Source organism: Podarcis gaigeae (assembly GCF_964106915.1).
Source record: "Podarcis gaigeae genome assembly, chromosome: 13".
Classification (NCBI taxonomy): Eukaryota; Metazoa; Chordata; class Lepidosauria; order Squamata; family Lacertidae; genus Podarcis; species Podarcis gaigeae.
The window spans coordinates 1,956,016-1,974,649 of NC_139689.1; the positions used below are offsets into that span (position 1 = coordinate 1,956,016).

The 18,634-nt window shown below is 51.6% G+C and overlaps 1 protein-coding gene across 1 annotated transcript; it reads right to left on the reverse strand.

Moving 5' to 3' along the window:
* Positions 1 to 180: 180 nt before the first annotated feature.
* On the reverse strand, positions 181 to 17,977 carry AGFG2 (ArfGAP with FG repeats 2). Its single transcript, XM_083706838.1, has 12 exons — positions 17,706 to 17,977; positions 14,446 to 14,539; positions 13,796 to 13,911; positions 13,429 to 13,549; positions 11,678 to 11,813; positions 10,573 to 10,710; positions 9,238 to 9,340; positions 9,006 to 9,070; positions 7,352 to 7,438; positions 5,304 to 5,435; positions 3,230 to 3,315; positions 181 to 2,162 (listed from the first exon to the last, which is right to left on the reverse strand). Exons 1-12 carry the CDS (start codon positions 17,969 to 17,971, stop codon positions 2,091 to 2,093), a joined length of 1,416 nt encoding a protein of 471 aa, XP_083562964.1. The 5' UTR covers positions 17,972 to 17,977; the 3' UTR covers positions 181 to 2,090.
* Between the last annotated feature and the right edge of the window lie 657 nt (positions 17,978 to 18,634).

Below are 18,634 nucleotides of genomic sequence, written 5' to 3' on the forward strand. Positions count from 1 at the left end.
CAAGGCTTGCTTGCTTGTTGGGAGTGCCTTTGGAGGCCGAGATGCAGCCCACGCCGATCTCTTGGTGACACTTCTTCGGGATTCAGAGCCCACGAACCCAGAGGCCCCGATCCAGCCGCTTCCAGGCCCGCAACCCCAGAGAGGAAGGCGTTTGCCGAAAGAAGACCAGGGACCACCGTGTTTGTTTTTCAAATAAATTTTTTCCCCCTTCCCCATATAGATATCTATAGACATTTTGAGTGCAACAAGTTCTGCGCTTATTATATATTTCGTGAGTATATATAGATATATATCTTTTAAAAACGTAGTCCATACTTCTGTTGAAAATATAAACTCCAGTCTTCCTTAAGAGGGTGGGGGAACGCGTCCGTTCTGTTCCCAGGAGGGGCAATTGAAGGGTTACCCCAATGAAAGGAAAAAAGCTCCGGCCGGCGTAGGGAGCCTGGGATAGGTAGAATACTTGTGCGTGGGAAGGGATTGTGGCCTTTGAAGGAGCCTTGGGTTGAAAGTGTGCGGGCGAAGGAGGAAGCGAGGAGGTGGGAGCCGGGCGGACGGGTGCGAAGAATTAAAAGAGCTACAGCACACTGAAGGAAGCACAACGAGAGCTGCCGCCATTCGCTTAGCAAAGCCGCAGTTTTCCCTGCTCCCAGGTATCCAAGTCCAGCCAGCACATTCACCAACCCATTTCTGCATTCAGCCAAACAGAATTACGGAAACTTAACGCTTTGGTCAGATTTCCTGAGACCACGAAAAAGGAGTGGGGGAGAAAGGGGAAGGGACTTGCTTTTGAAAGATGCATAAAACCCCCTTTTGAAATGTTGGGACTCTGCAGGCACTGTCTGACCAGGAGAGGCTTGTGGAAGACCTCGGGGGGGGGGGGGGCTGGAAAGGCAGCTTTCTGGGGTCCCCCAGGGCGGGAAATGCGGACGTTGGAGGGTTTTGTGGCTCAGGGCATCTTTTTTGGCAGAGACACGGCTCTGAGCGCGTATCTGCTGGGAGAGGAAATGACAGCTCTCCCTTCTGCCCCCTGCACTTCTCAGATGTTGGGGGGCTGCTCAGAGACCCTTGCCAAGGCTTTCCCAGAAGGCTCCCCCGACGCAGCAAGGCAATGCACGTTGGCAAAGCACACAGCCGGAAGTGGGGGACCCAAGCAAGGACTGACTGCAAAGTCTGGGTTGCCAAACTTTGGGTTCTGCATGACAGCACAGACCCCCAAGCCTGGGGAGGGGGCCCAGACCAGTTCTAAAAGAGCCCAGACTGTACACACTGCCTCTGTCTTTCTTCCAAGCCTCTGGACTTGGTCCTGGGGCTCCAGCATTGCCACTTGGAGCCTCCGTTGCTCCAGACACGCTTCGCCTGCTCACGAGCAGGCAGGTGTGTTTGTCGGCGACCCTGACTGCATCTCCCTGCCGCCTCGTCTAGTGCAATAAAATGATGAGAGGATGAGGCAGGGACAGCAGAAGAGGAATCCTGTCTGCCTTTGGGTCACCTTTGCTCTAGAGGAGAAGGGGCCCAGAAGCCTCCCCACGGCGACTGGAAAGGGGCCCCGAAAGAGGCCAGAGAGGCTTGGAAGGGGGATGCAGACTGGTCTGTACAGAGCCTGAACATCCTCCTCTCCTCTCCTCCCCTCCCCACCTTGGCAATCCCAGACCCCCCCCCCCGCAACAAGGGCTGCTGGTGGGAGGGGTGGCCAAGGAGGAAGCAGTTGACTCACTGGGGCTCCTGGACTTCCTGTTTACCCAGCATGCACACCCACCTCTAGGTACTGAGCTTCCTCAGCATCGCTCAGAACTGCTTGCTGCCCCCCTCCCCAAATCTTCTACCCAGAAAGCATCACTGCCCTGGTTTCCAGCCAGCTAACCCAGCTCCCTGGCAAGTCACATCGTGCGCTGCTTTCTGGAGGGAGAGGCCATACGTCCGCCCCCCCAAAAAAACACCTTCTGAAAAGCACTTAAGCGCCCACCCCCAGTCCAGGGGGCGGGAAGAGTAAAGTGCCCAAGTGGCAGAAACGCTCTCTCCTACATGACACACATACACACACACACTTGAGGTGAGTCGGGGGTCTCCGGCGGTCTGTCGTCTAGCCAGCGCTATAAGAAAGGGTTGGTGGGGGGGTGTTTCGCCAGGGAGAAAGGGCCAGCAGGCGAGGAGGCCATCGGGGTCTGTGGGAGACAGAGACAGAGAGGTGGGTGAGTGGGGGGGATGGGGTGGGGGGAGAGAGAAGGATCAACACACACACACACACAAACACCCCAATCAACTGAACGGAAAGGTCATCTTGAAATATCCAAAGATTCTGTAAGCTAGGGAGGGAAAACTTATTTATTCCACTGCCACCCAAACAGAGGAAAACACTATAAAAAAATTCATTCCAGTAGCACCTTGGAGACCAACTAAGTTTGTTGTTGGTATGAGCTTTTGTGTGTATCTGAAGAAGTGTGCATGCACACGAAAGCTCATACCAATAACAGTATTAGTTGGTCTCTAAGGTGCTACTGGAAGGAATTTTTAAATTTTGTTTCAACTACGGCAGACCAACACGGCTACCTACCTGTAAGAGGAAAACACTGTTTTCCTTGAGTTATTATCAAGAACGTAAGGGCTCCCCTGTCTGTTCCAGGATCCTGTTCCCACAGTGGCCAACCAGCTGCCTCTTCTGGGAAACTCAGAACCAGGATCCGAGCACAAGAGCAACCCTCTCCTCTCCTGGGGTTTCTGGCAACTGGGTTTCAGAAGCATTGCTGGGGTTAAAAAGGCAACTGTAGTGACATCTTCCTTTAAAGCCTCCTGCTGGAGGGAGTTCTGCAGTTTAACTAACAGCTAGAAGGGCTTTCTTTCTCCTACCCTGCATGCCCTCCAGTCAGGAGAGAGGGAGGGGAAAAAATCTCTATCTGCTTTTCCCGTGCTATGTGGAACTTTGAACATCTTCTTTGCCTTTCCCTCTGAACTGAAAAGTCCCAAACGCTGCAACTTTTCTATGTAGGGAGCCTGTTCCCGCCTTGGCCCCTCAAACTGAGGAAGAAACATTGCTTTCTTAGATTAATATCAAAATCACGTGAGCGTCATCTGCCTTCATAATGGAGCCTTCATGGATGCGCGCGCACACACACACACACACACACAGATCTAGGGTGCGGAAGGGTGATCACAAGAGATGGGGAACTGGCAAGCGGGAGAGGTTGGAGGGCTGGAAGAGGAGGGGGAAGGAGAGGGGTAGGGGCTTGCTTACCACAAAAGGGTTGGTGGAGACCCCAACAGGCTGCCCAAGGGGTCTCTGTGCAGCTTTGGCAACAGAAAATCCACTGAACGGGGACCCTGAGGCAGGAGAGACACAAGAGAGAGTGTGAGTGAGTGTTGAGATGACTTTTGTCGTAATGAGATGAAATTGAAATACTTTATTGTCACTTGTACAACTTGTATACAGTGAGATTACATGAGCACCCCCAACTCAGCTCTCTTTGTCTTAGTTCCCCTCGTTTACTGACGCACACCCACCAAACCCGAAAGTCTGTTGCCCTGTTGTTATCTTTTCATTCAGCAGCCTAACAGCCCATGGATAACGCTGTTCTTTACCCTGTTGGTGCGACTAATCATGCTTCTATTTATCTTCTGCCGGAGGGCAGGAGATCAAGAAAGTGCCGGCCAGGGTGTGAATCATCCCTGAGAATTTTCCTCACTCTCCTGAGGCAACGTTCTTCCGCTATTTCATCCAGTGGATTCACAGGACAGCTCATAATATCTTGTGCTGTATTCACCACCCTCTGTAGGCACTTCCTATCAGATGATGTCAAACCAGCGTGCCACCATGATGCAGTATGAAAGGACACTTTGTATTGTAGACCGGGAGAAGGAGATCATCAAATGTTGATTGACATCATTCTTCCGCAATACTCTGAGGAGATGGAGTCACCCAGAGGGCTTAAAACACACCCAGGGAGGCTGGAAATGTTTTTATTTTTATTTTATTGCTTTTATATCTCCAAGGAGCTCGAGGGTTCTCCTGACCTCCTCATTTAATCCCCCAAACATCAGCCCTATGAGGTGGCTCAGGCTGAGAGTAAGTGGGCGGGTTCAAACCCTGGTCTCTCCCAAGGTCCTGGCCTGACACTCTAACCGCTGTAGACTGCTGCCGGCTCTCTTAAGATACAGAGTCTGGAGATCAAAGAGGTATGTGCATGGTTCTGCCCGTCCTCATTTAACGCCCAGAGCAACAACCCTGCGAGGGAGGCTAGGCTGAGAGGCAGTGACCGGCCCCAGACCAGGCAAGCCAGCCCTCTGCTTGAGACATATTTACACTCTGCTCCAAATCCTGTGGGAAGCTTTTGTGCTATGTGCTGATTTCAGGGGCCCCCTCTCTGCTGTGCTGGTAAAAGTACCCCTGACCGTAAGGTCCAGTTGTGGACGACTCTGGAGTTGCGGTGCTCATCTCGCTCTATAGGCCAAGGGAGTCGGCGTTTGTCTGCAGACTGCTTCCAGGTCATGTGGACAGTGTGACTAAGCCGCTTCTGGCGAACCAGAGCAGCACACGGAAACACCGTTTACCTTCCCGCCAGAGCGGTACCTATTTATCTACTTGCACTTTGACGTGCTTTCGAACTGCTAGGTGGGTAGGAGCAGGGACCGAGCAACAGGAGCTCACCCCGTCGCGGGGATTTGAACCGCTGACCTTCTGATCGGCAAGCCCTAGGCTCTGTGGTTTAGACCACAGCGCCACCTGTGTGCTGGTGGAAGGGGCTTAATCGGGGTCACCACGGTCCTTTCCCCTGCAGCAGAAGATTCCACCTAAACATTAGGAAGAACTTCCTGACAGTAAGAGCTGTTTGACAGTGGAATTTGCTGCCCAGGAGTGTGGTGGAGTCTCCTTCTTTGGAGGTCTTTAAGCAGAGGCTTGACAACCATATGTCAGGAGTGCTCTGATGGGGTTTCCTGCTTGGCAGGGGGTTGGACTCCATGGCCCTTGTGGTCTCTTCCAACTCTAGGATTCTATGATTCTAGCATTCTCTCCTTCTCCCATGAGCCCCATGGGAAGAAGGGGCAATGAGCTATGTGGGGACCCTTGATGGCCTTCCTCTAGCCTCGAGAGGCTTTGGCCACGCATGCAGAGCCCGTCAACGTGCCCATCACAACGAGGGATAGGACCTTGCCTGTCGTTTATTAATCTTTTCCTAGAAAGATGAGGCTCAGGCTGCTGAATTCCACAGCGCCTCAAATGTGAAATCCCGCGGCTTCTCTTGAGTGGGTGTGCAATGGCATGTCTACTTCTGGACTGAGTGCCACCCCCCTGCAAAAAAAGCACCTCTTACCGCCATTCTGCTGCTGACTCAGCATTGCTTGGGTCTGGAACAGAGGCGGTTGCTGGTGCTGCAGTGGGGAGGCAAAGACGCTGGAGAGGGGGGAGGTGGAGAAGCTGCTGGGGGACCCCACCACGAAGGCGCCTGCGAGAAAAGAGAGAGCCAGAATAATGAGGAAGGGGGAGGAATAACCTGAAGATGGGGGACGTCTGGCTTGACGGCTGCACATGTGAAAAGGATGCAACGGGTCTTAGGGGGCCACAAACTTATCAACATGAGCCAGCAGTGTGAGGCAGCAGCAAAAAAGGCTATTGCTATTCTCGGCCGCATCCACAAAAGTCTAGTGTCCAGATCGAGGGAAGGAATAGCACTGCTCCATTCCGCCTTGGTCAGACCACACCTGTCCAGTTCTGGGTGCCACAATTTAAGAAGGGTATTTTGCAGAGGAGGGCAACCAAGGTCAGGGGCCTGGAAACTGGAGGAATATTGGGGATGCCTGGAAAAGACTGAGGAGAGAGGGTAAAAGGTAAAGGGACCCCTGACCATTAGGTCCAGTCGTGGCTGACTCTGGGGTTGCGGCGCTCATCTCGCTTTACTGGCCAAGGGAGCCAGCGTCCAGCTTCCGGGTCATGTGGCCAGCATGACTAAGCCGCTTCTGGCGAACCAGAGCAGCGCATGGAAACGCCGTTTACCTTCCCACCGGAGTGGTACCTATTTATCTACTTGCACTTTGACGTGCTTTCGAACTGCTAGGTGGGCAGGAGCAGGGACTGAGCAACGGGAGCTCACCCCATCACGAGGATTCGAACCGCCGACCTTCTGATCGGCAAGTCGCAGGCTCTGTGGTTTAACCCACAGTGCCACCCGCATCCCCTGAGGAGAGGAGAGAGGGTAGCCATCTTCAAAAGTCTGAAAGATGGAGCGAGCTTGTTTTCCGCTGCTCCACAGCGCAGGACCCAAACCGGCAGGGCTAGATGGGTCATTGGCCTGATCCAGAACGCTCTTCCGGCTGTGTTCTGTCTCCACATGTCAAAGGAGGTATTCCTTCAAATACCCGCTGCTGGGAACTGTGGGTGAGGAGAGCACTGTTGCACCCAGGTGCTGCTTAGTGGCTTCCTCCCCCAAGTATATTTACACAAAGGTGCCTTTTGCTACTCTCTTAAAGCCATCGAAGGGTTGGGTGCTGCCAACTGGGTTGCAGGGAGCAGCGGGAGATGCCTGCCTTTCCAGAGGGTGGGCTAGATGCACTATGGGGGTCCCTTCCAACGCTGCAATTCTACGAGTCCTGCAGGGCGGAAGGCGGCTTACAAAACCAGCCCCTACTCCTTCTTTGCCCGACTCACAGTCTCTCTCTCCGCCCTCCCACCTCCGCTTGAATGATAAGAACCACAAGACTGTAGAGTTGGAAGGGACCATGAGGCTGTTGACATTTCCATTCCACCTTGAACTGTTGCGTGTCATATGTCTGTTTACATTGCTGGAAACTTCCGTTGTGAGTAGCTTTTGCTTTTCCTCTTCTCTCTGAGACGACGAGAAAGAGACATGTTTCTTTGTCTTGATTTATGATAAATAAATCTGTAGTTGTAGCATGCTTCCGCAAGCCTCACGCCTATTCTGTGTCTGCAGTTCAATCTGCTGATAGTGTGCCCTGGCTATCTTCACAGAGAAGCAAGCTTGGGAAGCGTGGTGTGCATTTGTGGGGTATGAAAAAAGGTGCATACAGAGCGCCACCGTTCTCCTAAGAAAGAGGAGATGAGTGCTGAAGACTTGCGTCTAGTACGCAGATCTGAAAGGGCCACAAAGGGCAAACCTCCAAAGACGTATGCTGATGAGTTGGCTAAAACAGCAGTAGCTGCTGTTAGTGGCTCAGAGAAGGTGTGGGAACCTTCAAGCTGATTTACGTCGGAGCAGAGGTGATGGTCTTCGCAGCGGGACGGCTGGAAGGAGGCGACAACAGAGGGCCCTCTAGCCCAAGCCCCTGCAATGCAGGAATCTCCCCCCCCCCAATGGGGCTCCAATCTATGACCCCAAGAGCCTCAAGGCGGCAGGGAAGGGCTTACCTGGGCCCATGCCATTGGTCTGGAAGGGGTTGGTGGAAGGCAGCGTGGGCTGAGCGACAGCAGAGGTGGCGAAAGGATTGGTGCAGGCTGGAAGTCAGAGAGAGGGAGAAAAAGAAAGTGGCCACAGAGTTATACCACAAATTAAGCAACTGGCCTCTGCTACACCCCAGTTTAGGGAAGCTTTTAATGTTTGATGTATTACTGTATTTTAATATTTGGGTGGAAGCCGCCCAGAGTGGCTGGGGAAGCCCAGCCAGATGGGCAGGGTATAAATAATAAATTATTATTATTATGGGGTCCTCAGACTTTGCCATAGTAACTGAAGACCTGTTCCTAGAAACCTGCCCCTCCTTCTAAGATACACACCGCTCCCCAAAATTTCACATGTCGCCATTTTACTTCCTTGTTGGATGACACACATGCACAGGTCTTGCTATGTGAGCACAATCAGTGTTTATTCAACAAGCAGACAAATGCACGTCAAACACAATTTTGCAGGACGAAGGGCTGATGAGGGAGGAGGCGATTTTGCGATGGATGCAGTTAAATAAATAAATAGTAATAATAATTTATTTATACCACGCCCATCTGGCTGGGTTTCCCCAGCCACTCTGGGCAGCTTCCAACAAAATATTAAAATACAGTAGGTCATCAAACATTAAAAGCTTCCCTAAATTTGTGCATGAATTTGTGCATCTGACTCTCTGTATGCCTGGCTGTGTCTATCTGACTCTCATGTGACTCTCTCTCTCTCTCTATGTAACGTTACGGTACAAATCCTTGGGATGGGGTACTGATTAGGGCAGTGGTTCCCAAATAGCCAAGTACTGCGGACCCCCCGTTTTTCAAAAGCCAAGCGGCGTCACCAGACCCTCCAGTGTGTCCCAGTGCAAAACCAAGGCTCTGCATCTCCTGGGCTGTGCATCCCTGCAAGTCATGTGACCAGCGTGAGAGCATGGCGACCCAAAACAGGTGCTTTTTTGGGCGCTGTAATCTCACAATCTTTTGGGCACCTCCCAAAAGGGGATGTCCCAGACAGCTGACAGGTATGTGCCACAGATTCCCGGCTGGGTTACGCAGATCCCAACTGGGACCACTGGTTTTAGAGGGTTCTTTTGGTGGGGTTTGTTGCTGCTCTCGATATTAACTTTTTGTAGATTTGTTTTTAGATCTTATTATGACTTACGTGAAAATCGTTCCGTTTGGTTGTGTACTTTCTTTTATCTGTTCCGTTCACTGTTTATGACCACTTTTGTTATGTTTGTAATTATGTAAATCTTTCCGTGTTGCGAACCGCCTTGAGTTTGACTTTAACTGCGGAAAGGTGGTCTACAATTAAAACGATGACGATCTTTCATGTGTGGGTAACTGAAGGTTCACACAGCAGCACCTGAGTGCATTCTCTTTCCCGTTTAGTTCTTAGCTTATCTGTATTGTTTTCGTATGGATTTATGTTCTGTATACATTATGATTATTTCTAATCGTTCTTGGGGGGGATTTTGTTTTGTTTTTTGAATTGTTCTATTTATTATTGTTCGTTTGGTGCGATGCAAGACACTTTGATCACTGCCACGGGAAAAGTGGCTTACAAATAAATTGAAGATGACGACAGCAACAACCATCAGAACCGAGAGGACGAAGGAAAACTACTTACCCCCATAGGCCGTGGCTGGGCTGGGCGGGGGCAGGACAGGCGACTGGCTCAGGGCTCCAAAGACACTGGCAGAGAGAGGGGGAGGAGGAGGAAGCAGGTAAGTACAAGGCTCTCTGGGAGATGCACCCAGAGGCCACTTAGACTCACAAACACACACACCCATTGGCCAAAGGCAGAAATGTCCACAGACCCACCAGTCCCAAACCAATCGATCCAGAGGGAAACCCATTACCTGCTTGGGACTCCGCCCACTCTGAAGGCCCCGCCCATGTCTGGAATGCCCACTCCTGGTTGGCTAGCCGGGGAGGCGGGGAAGCTGCCCACGTGGGTTCCACCTGCAAGGAAGAATATTAATTAATATGGGTTTGTTTGGGAGTTATTGGTTTGTGTTTCTTTGTTCTTGTTTTAATCTTGTGTTTTGTGATTTTATGTTGTATTTTTATGCTGTGAACTGCCCTGAGATCTGCTGATGAAGAAAGATATACAAATTAAACTTATTTTTTAATTTTCTCTCTCTCCCCCCCCCCTTCCCGCTATTTTCCCAGACCAAGATTCGAGCTGGTTTACGCAAATTAAAACATAGCAAGTAAAATACAAAAAGCTAAAAGCATATAATATGTAATAGCTTAGTTACATTTTAAACTATCTTTTACCGTATTTTTTGCTCTATAAGATGCACTTTTTCCCTCCTAAAAAGTAAGGGGAAATGTGCGTGCATCTTATGGAGCACATGCTGGCTTCGCAGCTATCCCAGAAGCCAGAACAGCGAGAGGGATCAATGCACAGCGCTCTCTCTTGCTGTTCTAGATTCTTGCTTAGCCCCTCAGTCCCTTCCCCCACCTCCCGGAAAAGCACCCAAGAGCCACGCTCCCTTTCACGAGCCGTGTGGAGCGTGTGTGCTTTTCCCCCAAGGAGGGAGAAGGGCAGCCCGTCAGTGGAAAGCCTGCAAGCACCGCACACACGCTCCATGCGACTCGTGAAAGGGAGCGCTGAGCAGAGCCTGGGATGCATACAGGCTCTGCTCAACGATCCCTTTGAAGAATATTTTTTTCTTGCATTCCCCCTCTAAAAACTAGGTGCGTCTTATGAGTGAAAAATACGGCATATGTTTTCAGCTTTAATGCAACAGAATCAAAGCAATGCAAAAACAAATCTGTTAAAATGCAGGTAGTAGAAAAAACCTGTCAGTTCCCAAAGGCCTGTGGGAGTAAAACAGTCTCCGCCTGCTGACGAAACGAGGAGGAGGAGGAATAAAATGTTGCGAGGATAAAATGGGGGGGGGGGGGAACTAAGGGGAGGCGGAATATAAACGGAATGAACAACACAGTAGTACAGTGGTACCTCGCAAGACGAATGCCTCGCAAGACGAAAAACGCGCAAGGTTTTTCGCTTTTTGCGTTGCTTCGCAAGACGATTTCCCCTATGGGCTTGCTTCCTTTTTCTTCAAGCCGTTAATACCCAGCGAATCCGCGCTCCGCAAGATGAAAAAATCGCAAGACGACACAACTCGCGGAACGAATTAATTTCGCCTTGCGAGGCACCACTGCAATGATAACCGTGCACTTACGGGGCATGTTCCCCGCTGCCATGGGCTGGCTCTGAAAAGGGCTGTGGCTGGCGGCTAACGCGTCTCCAAAGGTCACTCCAGCAGGACTTCCACCAAAGGCATCGAAACGGGTGAAGGCGGCCTGGGCTGGCACCTGGCCTGAGAGAGAGAGAGCACAAGAGGGGTTTATTTAGCTGCAGTGTTGTGCTTGGGTTAAGTTCCTTCTCTGGCCTGTCCTGAATCTACCGCCGAGTGATTTCTTCCCGCATCGCAGAGGCCTCCAACCCTCCAAGTCTAGGGCTCTGACCTCCTCAAGCAAATCTGAGGGCATTAGGAGAAAAGGGAGGACGTTCTTATAGAATCGTAAGCGTTGGAAGGGACCCCGAGGGTCATCCAGTCCAACCCCATGGCAAGGCAGGAATACTCCCCCCCCATCACACCTTCTTCACCCCTCTTTTGTAATACCATAGGAAAGCAATAAGAGCCTGATGGATCTGCTCAATGACCCAGCTGCTGCAGAATCACGTTCTCACCAACGCCAGGTTTGTAAGCACACCCTGCGTCTTAGCGGTCCGTTCAGGGTTTCCCAAACTTGCCAAAGAGAAAAACAACTACCAGACTTTTAGAAGACATCTGAAGGCAGCCCTTCTTTAGGGAAGCTTTTAATGTTTAATAGGCTATTGTATTTTAATATCCTGTCGGAAGCCACCCAGAGTGGCTGGGGAAACCCAGCCAGATGGGTGGGGTATAAATAATGAATTATTATTATGATTATTGGCTCTCTGGCTGTTTTTGGACTACAACTCCCACCATCCCTGACCGCTGGTCCTGGTACCGAGGGATGATGGGAGTTGTAGTCCAAATAAAACAACAACAACCAGAGACTGTTTGGGAAACCCTGCTCTAAGTCAAAGAGCCAAAAGCCAGTGTTTTCATTTTTCTTTCCCTAGGGAGGAAAAGGCAGCTCCCCCAACACCCTGGTTGCTTGGGATCCCCCCCCCCCATGCCCATTTTGAAGCCTCTTCAGTTAACACACTCCCTCCAGATCAAAACTGCCCAACCAGACACACCCACCCTCCCTCTGGTGTGATAAGGAGGCTCCCGCGAGCCGCAGGAAGTTACTCACTCCCAAAAGCAGGGAAGGCTGTGAAGGCAGGTCCAGGCTGAGGGGCAGCAAAGGGGTCTCCCCCAATGTCGGCCAAGAGGTCCATACTGGCTTTCTTGGCTGGCTGGGGGCCCTGCGGCTGGCTCCTGTCTGCAATCTGGAAAAAGAAAAGCCTGTCAGTTTAAAAGGCCGGGATCCTGCCCAGGAAGAGATCCCCCCCCCCCCCCGAGCCTGGCATGCACCACGAATGCACTCTGAAGAAAGTTGTGGCCCACTGAGGTACTAAGGGAGAATACCGTGCCCTAGGCTGTATACTGCTGGATTGTAAGGTTTATGTGGCTTTTGCACGCAAAGAATACACAACGGCTAGGAGAAGAGGGCGTCACAAAGGTCTCCGTGGCACGCCATGCTTATTTTGAACTGGAGCAAAGCTTCAAACTTGAGCAAAGTTTCAGAATCTACTGTTCCTGTGGGGCAGGATGGATTGTTGGTTGTTGACAGGCACTAGGTGAAAATGTTCCTTTATAACCAGACCTTTGGCAGTATATGGCCTTTTAAACTGGGGCGAGGGGGCAGTGTTGCTTTTGTCTGTTATAATATTATGCAGTTCTGTGTTTTATATTGTAAACCACCCTGCTATCTTCAGATGAAGGGCAGGATAGAAATTTAACCATCATCATAATCATCAGTGGCCGTTAGCACTGCTCTGCCTCTGCAGCCCCTTCCGAATACCAAGAGGGGAGAGGACTCTTGTCCTTGGGTCCTGTTTGCAGGTTGGTCACTGTGAGAACAGGCTAGACTAGATGGGCTCCCTTTTGCCTGACACAGCAGGCTCTTCTTATAATAATAAATAATAAATAAATTTTATTTATACCCCGCCCTCCCCAGCCAAGACCGGGCTCAGGGCGGCTAACACCACATATAAAACAATTGATAGAAATACAACTTAAAAAACAAGATTAAAATTTAACATTAAAATGCAGCCTCATTTCAGCAAAAACTTTTTAGGGGATGAAAACGCCAAGTCTTCACCGAGGCCAACTATCCAGACTGGTCCTACGTGGGCCAGAAAAAAGCCAGGGAAGTCCCCAAATAGGAGTTCCATCACAGAAGGAGAAAGGAAAAAAGAAAGAGGGGAAGGGGATCAAGTTAATTCCAAGCCAAATGCCAGGCGGAACAACTCTGTCTTACAGGCCCTGCGGAAAGAAATCAGATCCCGCAGGGCCCTTGTCTCATGAGACAGAGCGTTCCACCAGGCCGGAGCCAGTGCTGAAAAGGCCCTGGCTCTGGCTGAGGCTAATCTGACTTGCTGGCCACCCGTCTCCTGTGGGAGGGAGTTCCACAGATTAACAGGGCACTGCATGGCAGTCTTTCACCCGCCCTAAATCTCCCAGCATTCAGCTTCAGTTCTGGTGCTATGACGAGAGAGGGAGGAAAACGTTCCTCTATCCGCTTTCTCCAGGCCAATCTTCATCTTATAACCCTCTGTCATGTCAACACTGTGGCTAGCCGCTAGCTGCCACAGACAGCCTTATCCTCCGTGAATTTCTTGTTTCTCACTGTCCCTTGCTCGTCTTTTCTCCAAATTACACAAGCCCCAAACACTGCAAACTACAGCCCACCGCCTCCTGCCCTGCTACTCCCCAACAGCTGTCAGAAACCTGATATCAGAGCTTGTGAAACAGGGTAGGGGCCTAGCCTGGGCTGGCCAGCGAATGGAAAGAATTTCTGAGCGACTTAGTCGAGGCAGAAGGATGCCCGATACTCCCAACCTGGCTAGGCTTGGCTGCTGTAGGCATCGCCCCCGAGTCTCCCAGCAGCGTCTTCACTTCCACCGTGGAGCTTTGGGATGTCAGCGAGGGCATGCTTTTGGCTTGCTCCGGGGAGATGTACCTGCAGGGGGAAGCCAGAGGAGAAGATAGACCACCGCCCGGGATAATCTCCCCACCCTCTCATTCCTTGGGTGGGTGAAAAGTCAACATTTCGCCTTTGGAGTAAGACGTGAAAATAAACAGCCCACGCTAGTCTGCAGAATTTCATCTGAGTCCTTTACCACCCAGTAAGCTCCTTTCATCTGAGTCCTTTACCACCCAGGGGGATCTGAGCTCCCCCTGAAGGACAGCCTCCTCTCATTCTCACCATCTCTTCTTCTCATATTTCTCCTGCAGAAACTCCTTCACTTTCTGAGGGTCCTGGGAATCTGGCAGCAGAGACGTCCGCGAGTCAAAGGTGCCCAACCAGATCTTCCGACAGGCCTGGGGTGGAGAGAGGGGCCCAGAATTATTTACTTCGTAAGATTTAGACACTGCTTGCTTGTAAGAGAAGGGGCAACTCAAAGGGAGAGAGAGAAACAACAGAATCATCAATAAAAGCTAATATATAATAATAAAAAAAATTAAACTAAAAGGGGATTAAAACACAAATCGACCAGGCAGGCAAGAATGCTGTTTAGCAGGAGCTGGAAAAGTACGGGGAAGCCGCCTGCCTGATGTCAATAGGCAGGGAGTTCCAAAGTTTAGGTACTGCCGCACTAAAAGATATAGGTTCTTATCAATGCATATGAGGAATAAGCTGCAATTCAGAACTCTGGAGGTTCTTTGGGAAGTGAGTACAGCAGGAGAGGACTATCACCCGTCCCCCCTCTGAAACCTCACTTGTGCCTTCCGTTGGCTTCCTCAGTCACCAAACCGAGCTCGCCACCTTGCTATTATAAATTGTCTTATATATACGGTACTTATGAGAAAGCAGGACGCAACTGCCGCGAAGGCCCCGGGTGGCCCCTGACTCACCTCGTTCCCACGGGTCTGGAGGTACTGCACCTCGCTCTCCGTGAAGGTCGTCATGGAGATCGACTTGACCCGGTGAGGGGGGTTCAGGCCACGGCTGCATTAGGGGTGGGGTGGGGGAGAAGAATCACAAAACTGTAGAGCTGGAAGGGACACCCAAGAGTCATCTAATAATAATAATAATAATAATAATAATAATAATAATAATAATAATAATAATTTTTATTTATATCCCACCCTCCCCAGCCGAAGCCGGGCTCAGAGCGGCTAATAACAATAAAAGCATTCTAAAATCAATTCATTCTAAAATCAATTCAAATCAAATTAATGGCAACCATTGGGCTAGAGTTCTGCGAGGACTGCCGAAGGAGGGGGTCAGACTGTGCCCTGGCCAAAGACCTGGTGGTACAGCTCCGTCTTGCAGGCCCTGCGGAAAGATGTCAATCCTGCAGGGCCCTAGTCTCTTGTGTCAGAGCGTTCCATCAGATCGGGGCTACAGCTGAAAAAGCCCTGGCTCTGGTTGAGGCCAGCCTAACCTCCCTGTGGCCTGGGACCTCCAAGATGTTTTCGTTTGAGGGTGGTAAGTTCCTCTGTGGGACATACCAGGAGAGGCGGTCCCGTAGGTACGAGGGTCCTAGGCCATATAGGGCTTTAAAGGTTAAAACCAGCACCTTAAACCTGATCCTGTACTCCACCGGGAGCCAGTGCAGCTGGTATAGCACCAGGTGAATGTGATCCCGCAGCGAGGACCCTGTAAGGAGTCTCGCCGCGGAATTCTGCACCCGCTGGAGTTGCTGGGTCAGTCTCAAGGGCAGCCCCACGTAGAGTGAGTTACGATAATCCAGTGTGGAGGTGACCGTCGCGTGGATCACAGTGGCTAGCCCAAGCAATGCACGAATCACAGCAAAGAGAAAAGCACCTTCTGATTATAGCCACTGAGTAGACGCCAAGGCTCTGTAGAGGAGGGCAGGAGAAACCAGGCCTTTGAGTCCAGCAAACTGTGTGTGCTTTTGCAAGAGAGACACCTTGGTGAAGAGAGTGGTGTTGACAGCTCTCTGAGCTGCCAGGAGTGCTGCGCATCCTGAGCTGCAGAATCCAGGAGAGGCCTGGGCCCTCAGGGAAGAGAGCCTAGATGTCGACTCTGCCCCACTGGGCTCCTCAGGGCCCTGTCCCCTAGCGCTCTGACCTGCTGATGCAAGGATTATCTCTGCCTGTGGCAGTTAATTATTAAGAGGGTGGGAAATGAAATATCCGAATGCCACGGAGGAGGAGGAACCCGGGGGGGGGGGGAGAACTTCCTCAGGGAGCCAACCTGGATTAGGGGTCTGGGCAACCTCGGTGGGGCAGGGAGGAGAGAAATTAAGGACTCATATCACCACAATTTAAGAACACAATCTGGCCCATCTACCCCAGCATCCTGTTCTCACAGAGGCCAACCATGATGGGAAAATCTGCAAGCAGGATTCGAACACAAGAGCGACTCTCCCTTCCTGTGCTTTCCAGCAACTGATGTTCAGAAGCATTGCTACCTCTGACCATCCAGTAGCCATCAAAAGCCCTCTCCTGCTCCAGGAATTTGCCCAATCCTCTTTTAAAGCCATTCAGGTTGTTGGCCATCACTGCCTCTGGTGGGAGGGAGTTCCGAAGTTCAACTATGCTCTGTGTGAAGACGGACTTCCAGTTATCTGTCCTGAATCTTCCAGCATCCGGCTATATTGGAAGCCCACGAATACCAGCGTTGTGAGAGAGGGAGAAAAGCTTTTCTCTGGACTCTTTCTCTATATCGGGCATAATTCTACACACTTCTACCATGTCACCTTTTACTCGCCAGGTTGACAACGGCTGGCTTAAAAGCATTCCACAGATTTCATTTTTTTCCACCCTCCCCCTCATGTCAGCCATACCCCACCATCCAGGGCAACAACCTGAGTTTCTATTTACTTTGGTCAAAAGGTGTTTAACCTGCCTTTCCGCTCAAAGGGGAGCTTATGAAACTCTCTATTTGTTTTAGCAAAGAGATGCCTCTGCCTCCCACTGGCTAGCGAAGGCCAAAGAGCACGGCCAGCATCAGGGAGCGGCCCACGGTGCATTACGCCGCCTTGCCGCAACCAACCCCGCACTATCCCAGAGGTCCTGCACCCCACACAAAGCGCAAACAAAGCCTCTTCCAAATCGCTGGTGCCTTCTGTCTGTTTCGCCATCCGCCGCCCTCCTTTTAATTGTGTGCAGTTTCTAAAATTTTACTTGCTGCAGTTTGCCGAGGGTCGGAAATGGGGAGAGATGCTGTTGCGCTCAAGTCCTGCTTGTGGGCTTCTTCCATTGGTTTGGGACATCTGGTTGGCCACTGTGAGAACAGGATGCTGCCCTATTGGAGCCACTGCACTCCTCCTGCAAGACTCGTCTCACATCCTAAGCCTCCAGATGATTTTGCCAGGTGGTCTCATATACGTCACAAGGATGGAAAGCAACTCCAAAGGTCGTCTAGCCTTCAGTCAACCTGGTGCCCCTCAGCTGTTTTGGAGTAAAGCCCCCAACCCTCGGCCAAAGCTGGCTGTGGGGCTGATATTATTATTTATATTATTTATTTATTTATTTATTAAATTTGTATACCGCCCTTCATCTGTAGATCTGAAGATCGAAACACATAATAAAAACAAGGGCAACAACACAAACAAACCAGTACGTTTCCAAGCACAATCCAAAGTATTGGTGCTGACCTTTAAAGCCCTAAACGGCCTCAAAGGCCCAGTATACCTGAAGGAGCATCTCCACCCCCATCGTCCAGCCCGGACACTGAGGTCCAGCTCCGAGGGCATTCTGGCCGTTCCCTCCCTGCGAGAAGTGAGGTTACAGGGAACCAGGCACAGGGCCTTCTCGGTGGTGGTGCCCTCCCATCAGATGTCAAGGAAATAAACAACTATCTGACTTTTAGAAGACATCTGAAGGCAGTCCTGCTTAGAAAAGTTTAATAGACCACTGTATTTTAATACTCTGTAGGAGGCCGCCCAGAGTGGCTGGGGAAACCCAGCCAGATGGGCGGGGTTTAAATAATAAATTATCGTTATATTATTATTACCATTAACCCCTTCCCCCATGGGGACCCTGACGCAGCTGGGAGGGCGCCAGGTTGAGGAAGGGTCGTCCTTGGCCCCGCCCCCAAGAGACATTCCGCGTGGATATAGCCCCGCCCCCGCGCATAGCGGCGTGGCCCCGCCCCCTCGGCTCGCGCATAGCGGCGTGGCCCCGCCCCCCGCCGCACTCACAGCGCCCCCGAGCAGGCGGTGCAGACGTAGCTGCCGATGGTGATGTCCACGTAGGTGACGCCTCGCTGGCCGCACTCGAAGCAGAGCCGGCTGGCCGGCTCGGAGCTGACCAGCTCCCTCACCCGGCGGGACCAGACCTCGGCCTCCGAGTCCCGCGGGGAGCTGGGCTTCCTCGCCCCGGACGCCGCCATCCGGGCGCGCACCTCAGCCGCCTCGCTCCCTGTCAGCGCCGCCGCGCATGCGCCCCGCCGCCCCCCACGGCGCATGCTCCGCTCTCCTCCGGCTGGGGCCTCGCCCAGCCCCGCCCTCTCCCGGCGACCTTTCGATCCCACCCCATTCGCCCCCTGAACCGCTACGCGCAGGCGCGCCGGGAAGCTCGCCACCTCGCGTCGTCTGCGCGTGCTCCGGCTTCCCAAGCCGAGGGAGGCGTTGAAGCCGCGCGGGGAGGAAGGGGGCTTCACGTGCTTTCGGTGCGCAGGCGCACCGTCTCCTTCGCCGGCCGATGAGTAGCCGACGGTGGCCTGGTTTTCTCGCCCCTCTCGTAACGCATGCGCAGATTGTTCCCGCCTTTTCCCCTCACCGAGCGTGTTAGTTGCCAGAGGACGGGTGGGGGAAGGGTGCTGCGAGTGTTTCCCGCCCAAAAGGCCACGTGACCCCCTCAGGTTTTACCTCAGAATTCAGTTTCGCCCATCTTACAGCTTTCTGCTCAACGTTTCCAGTTCTGCCGTTTAATTTAATTTATTTAAGAAAGTTGATGCATCCTTTGATTAAAAATAACAGATATTAGCAAAGCCGGTTAAAAAAAAGAGAACTATTTAAAAACTCCCCCCCCCCCATGCATATAAAGCTAGGATTAAGGTAATAATACCCTGATGGTAACACATGTCTATGATATCTGGGCAGGTTTGCCTAAAAAAATGTATTTTAGC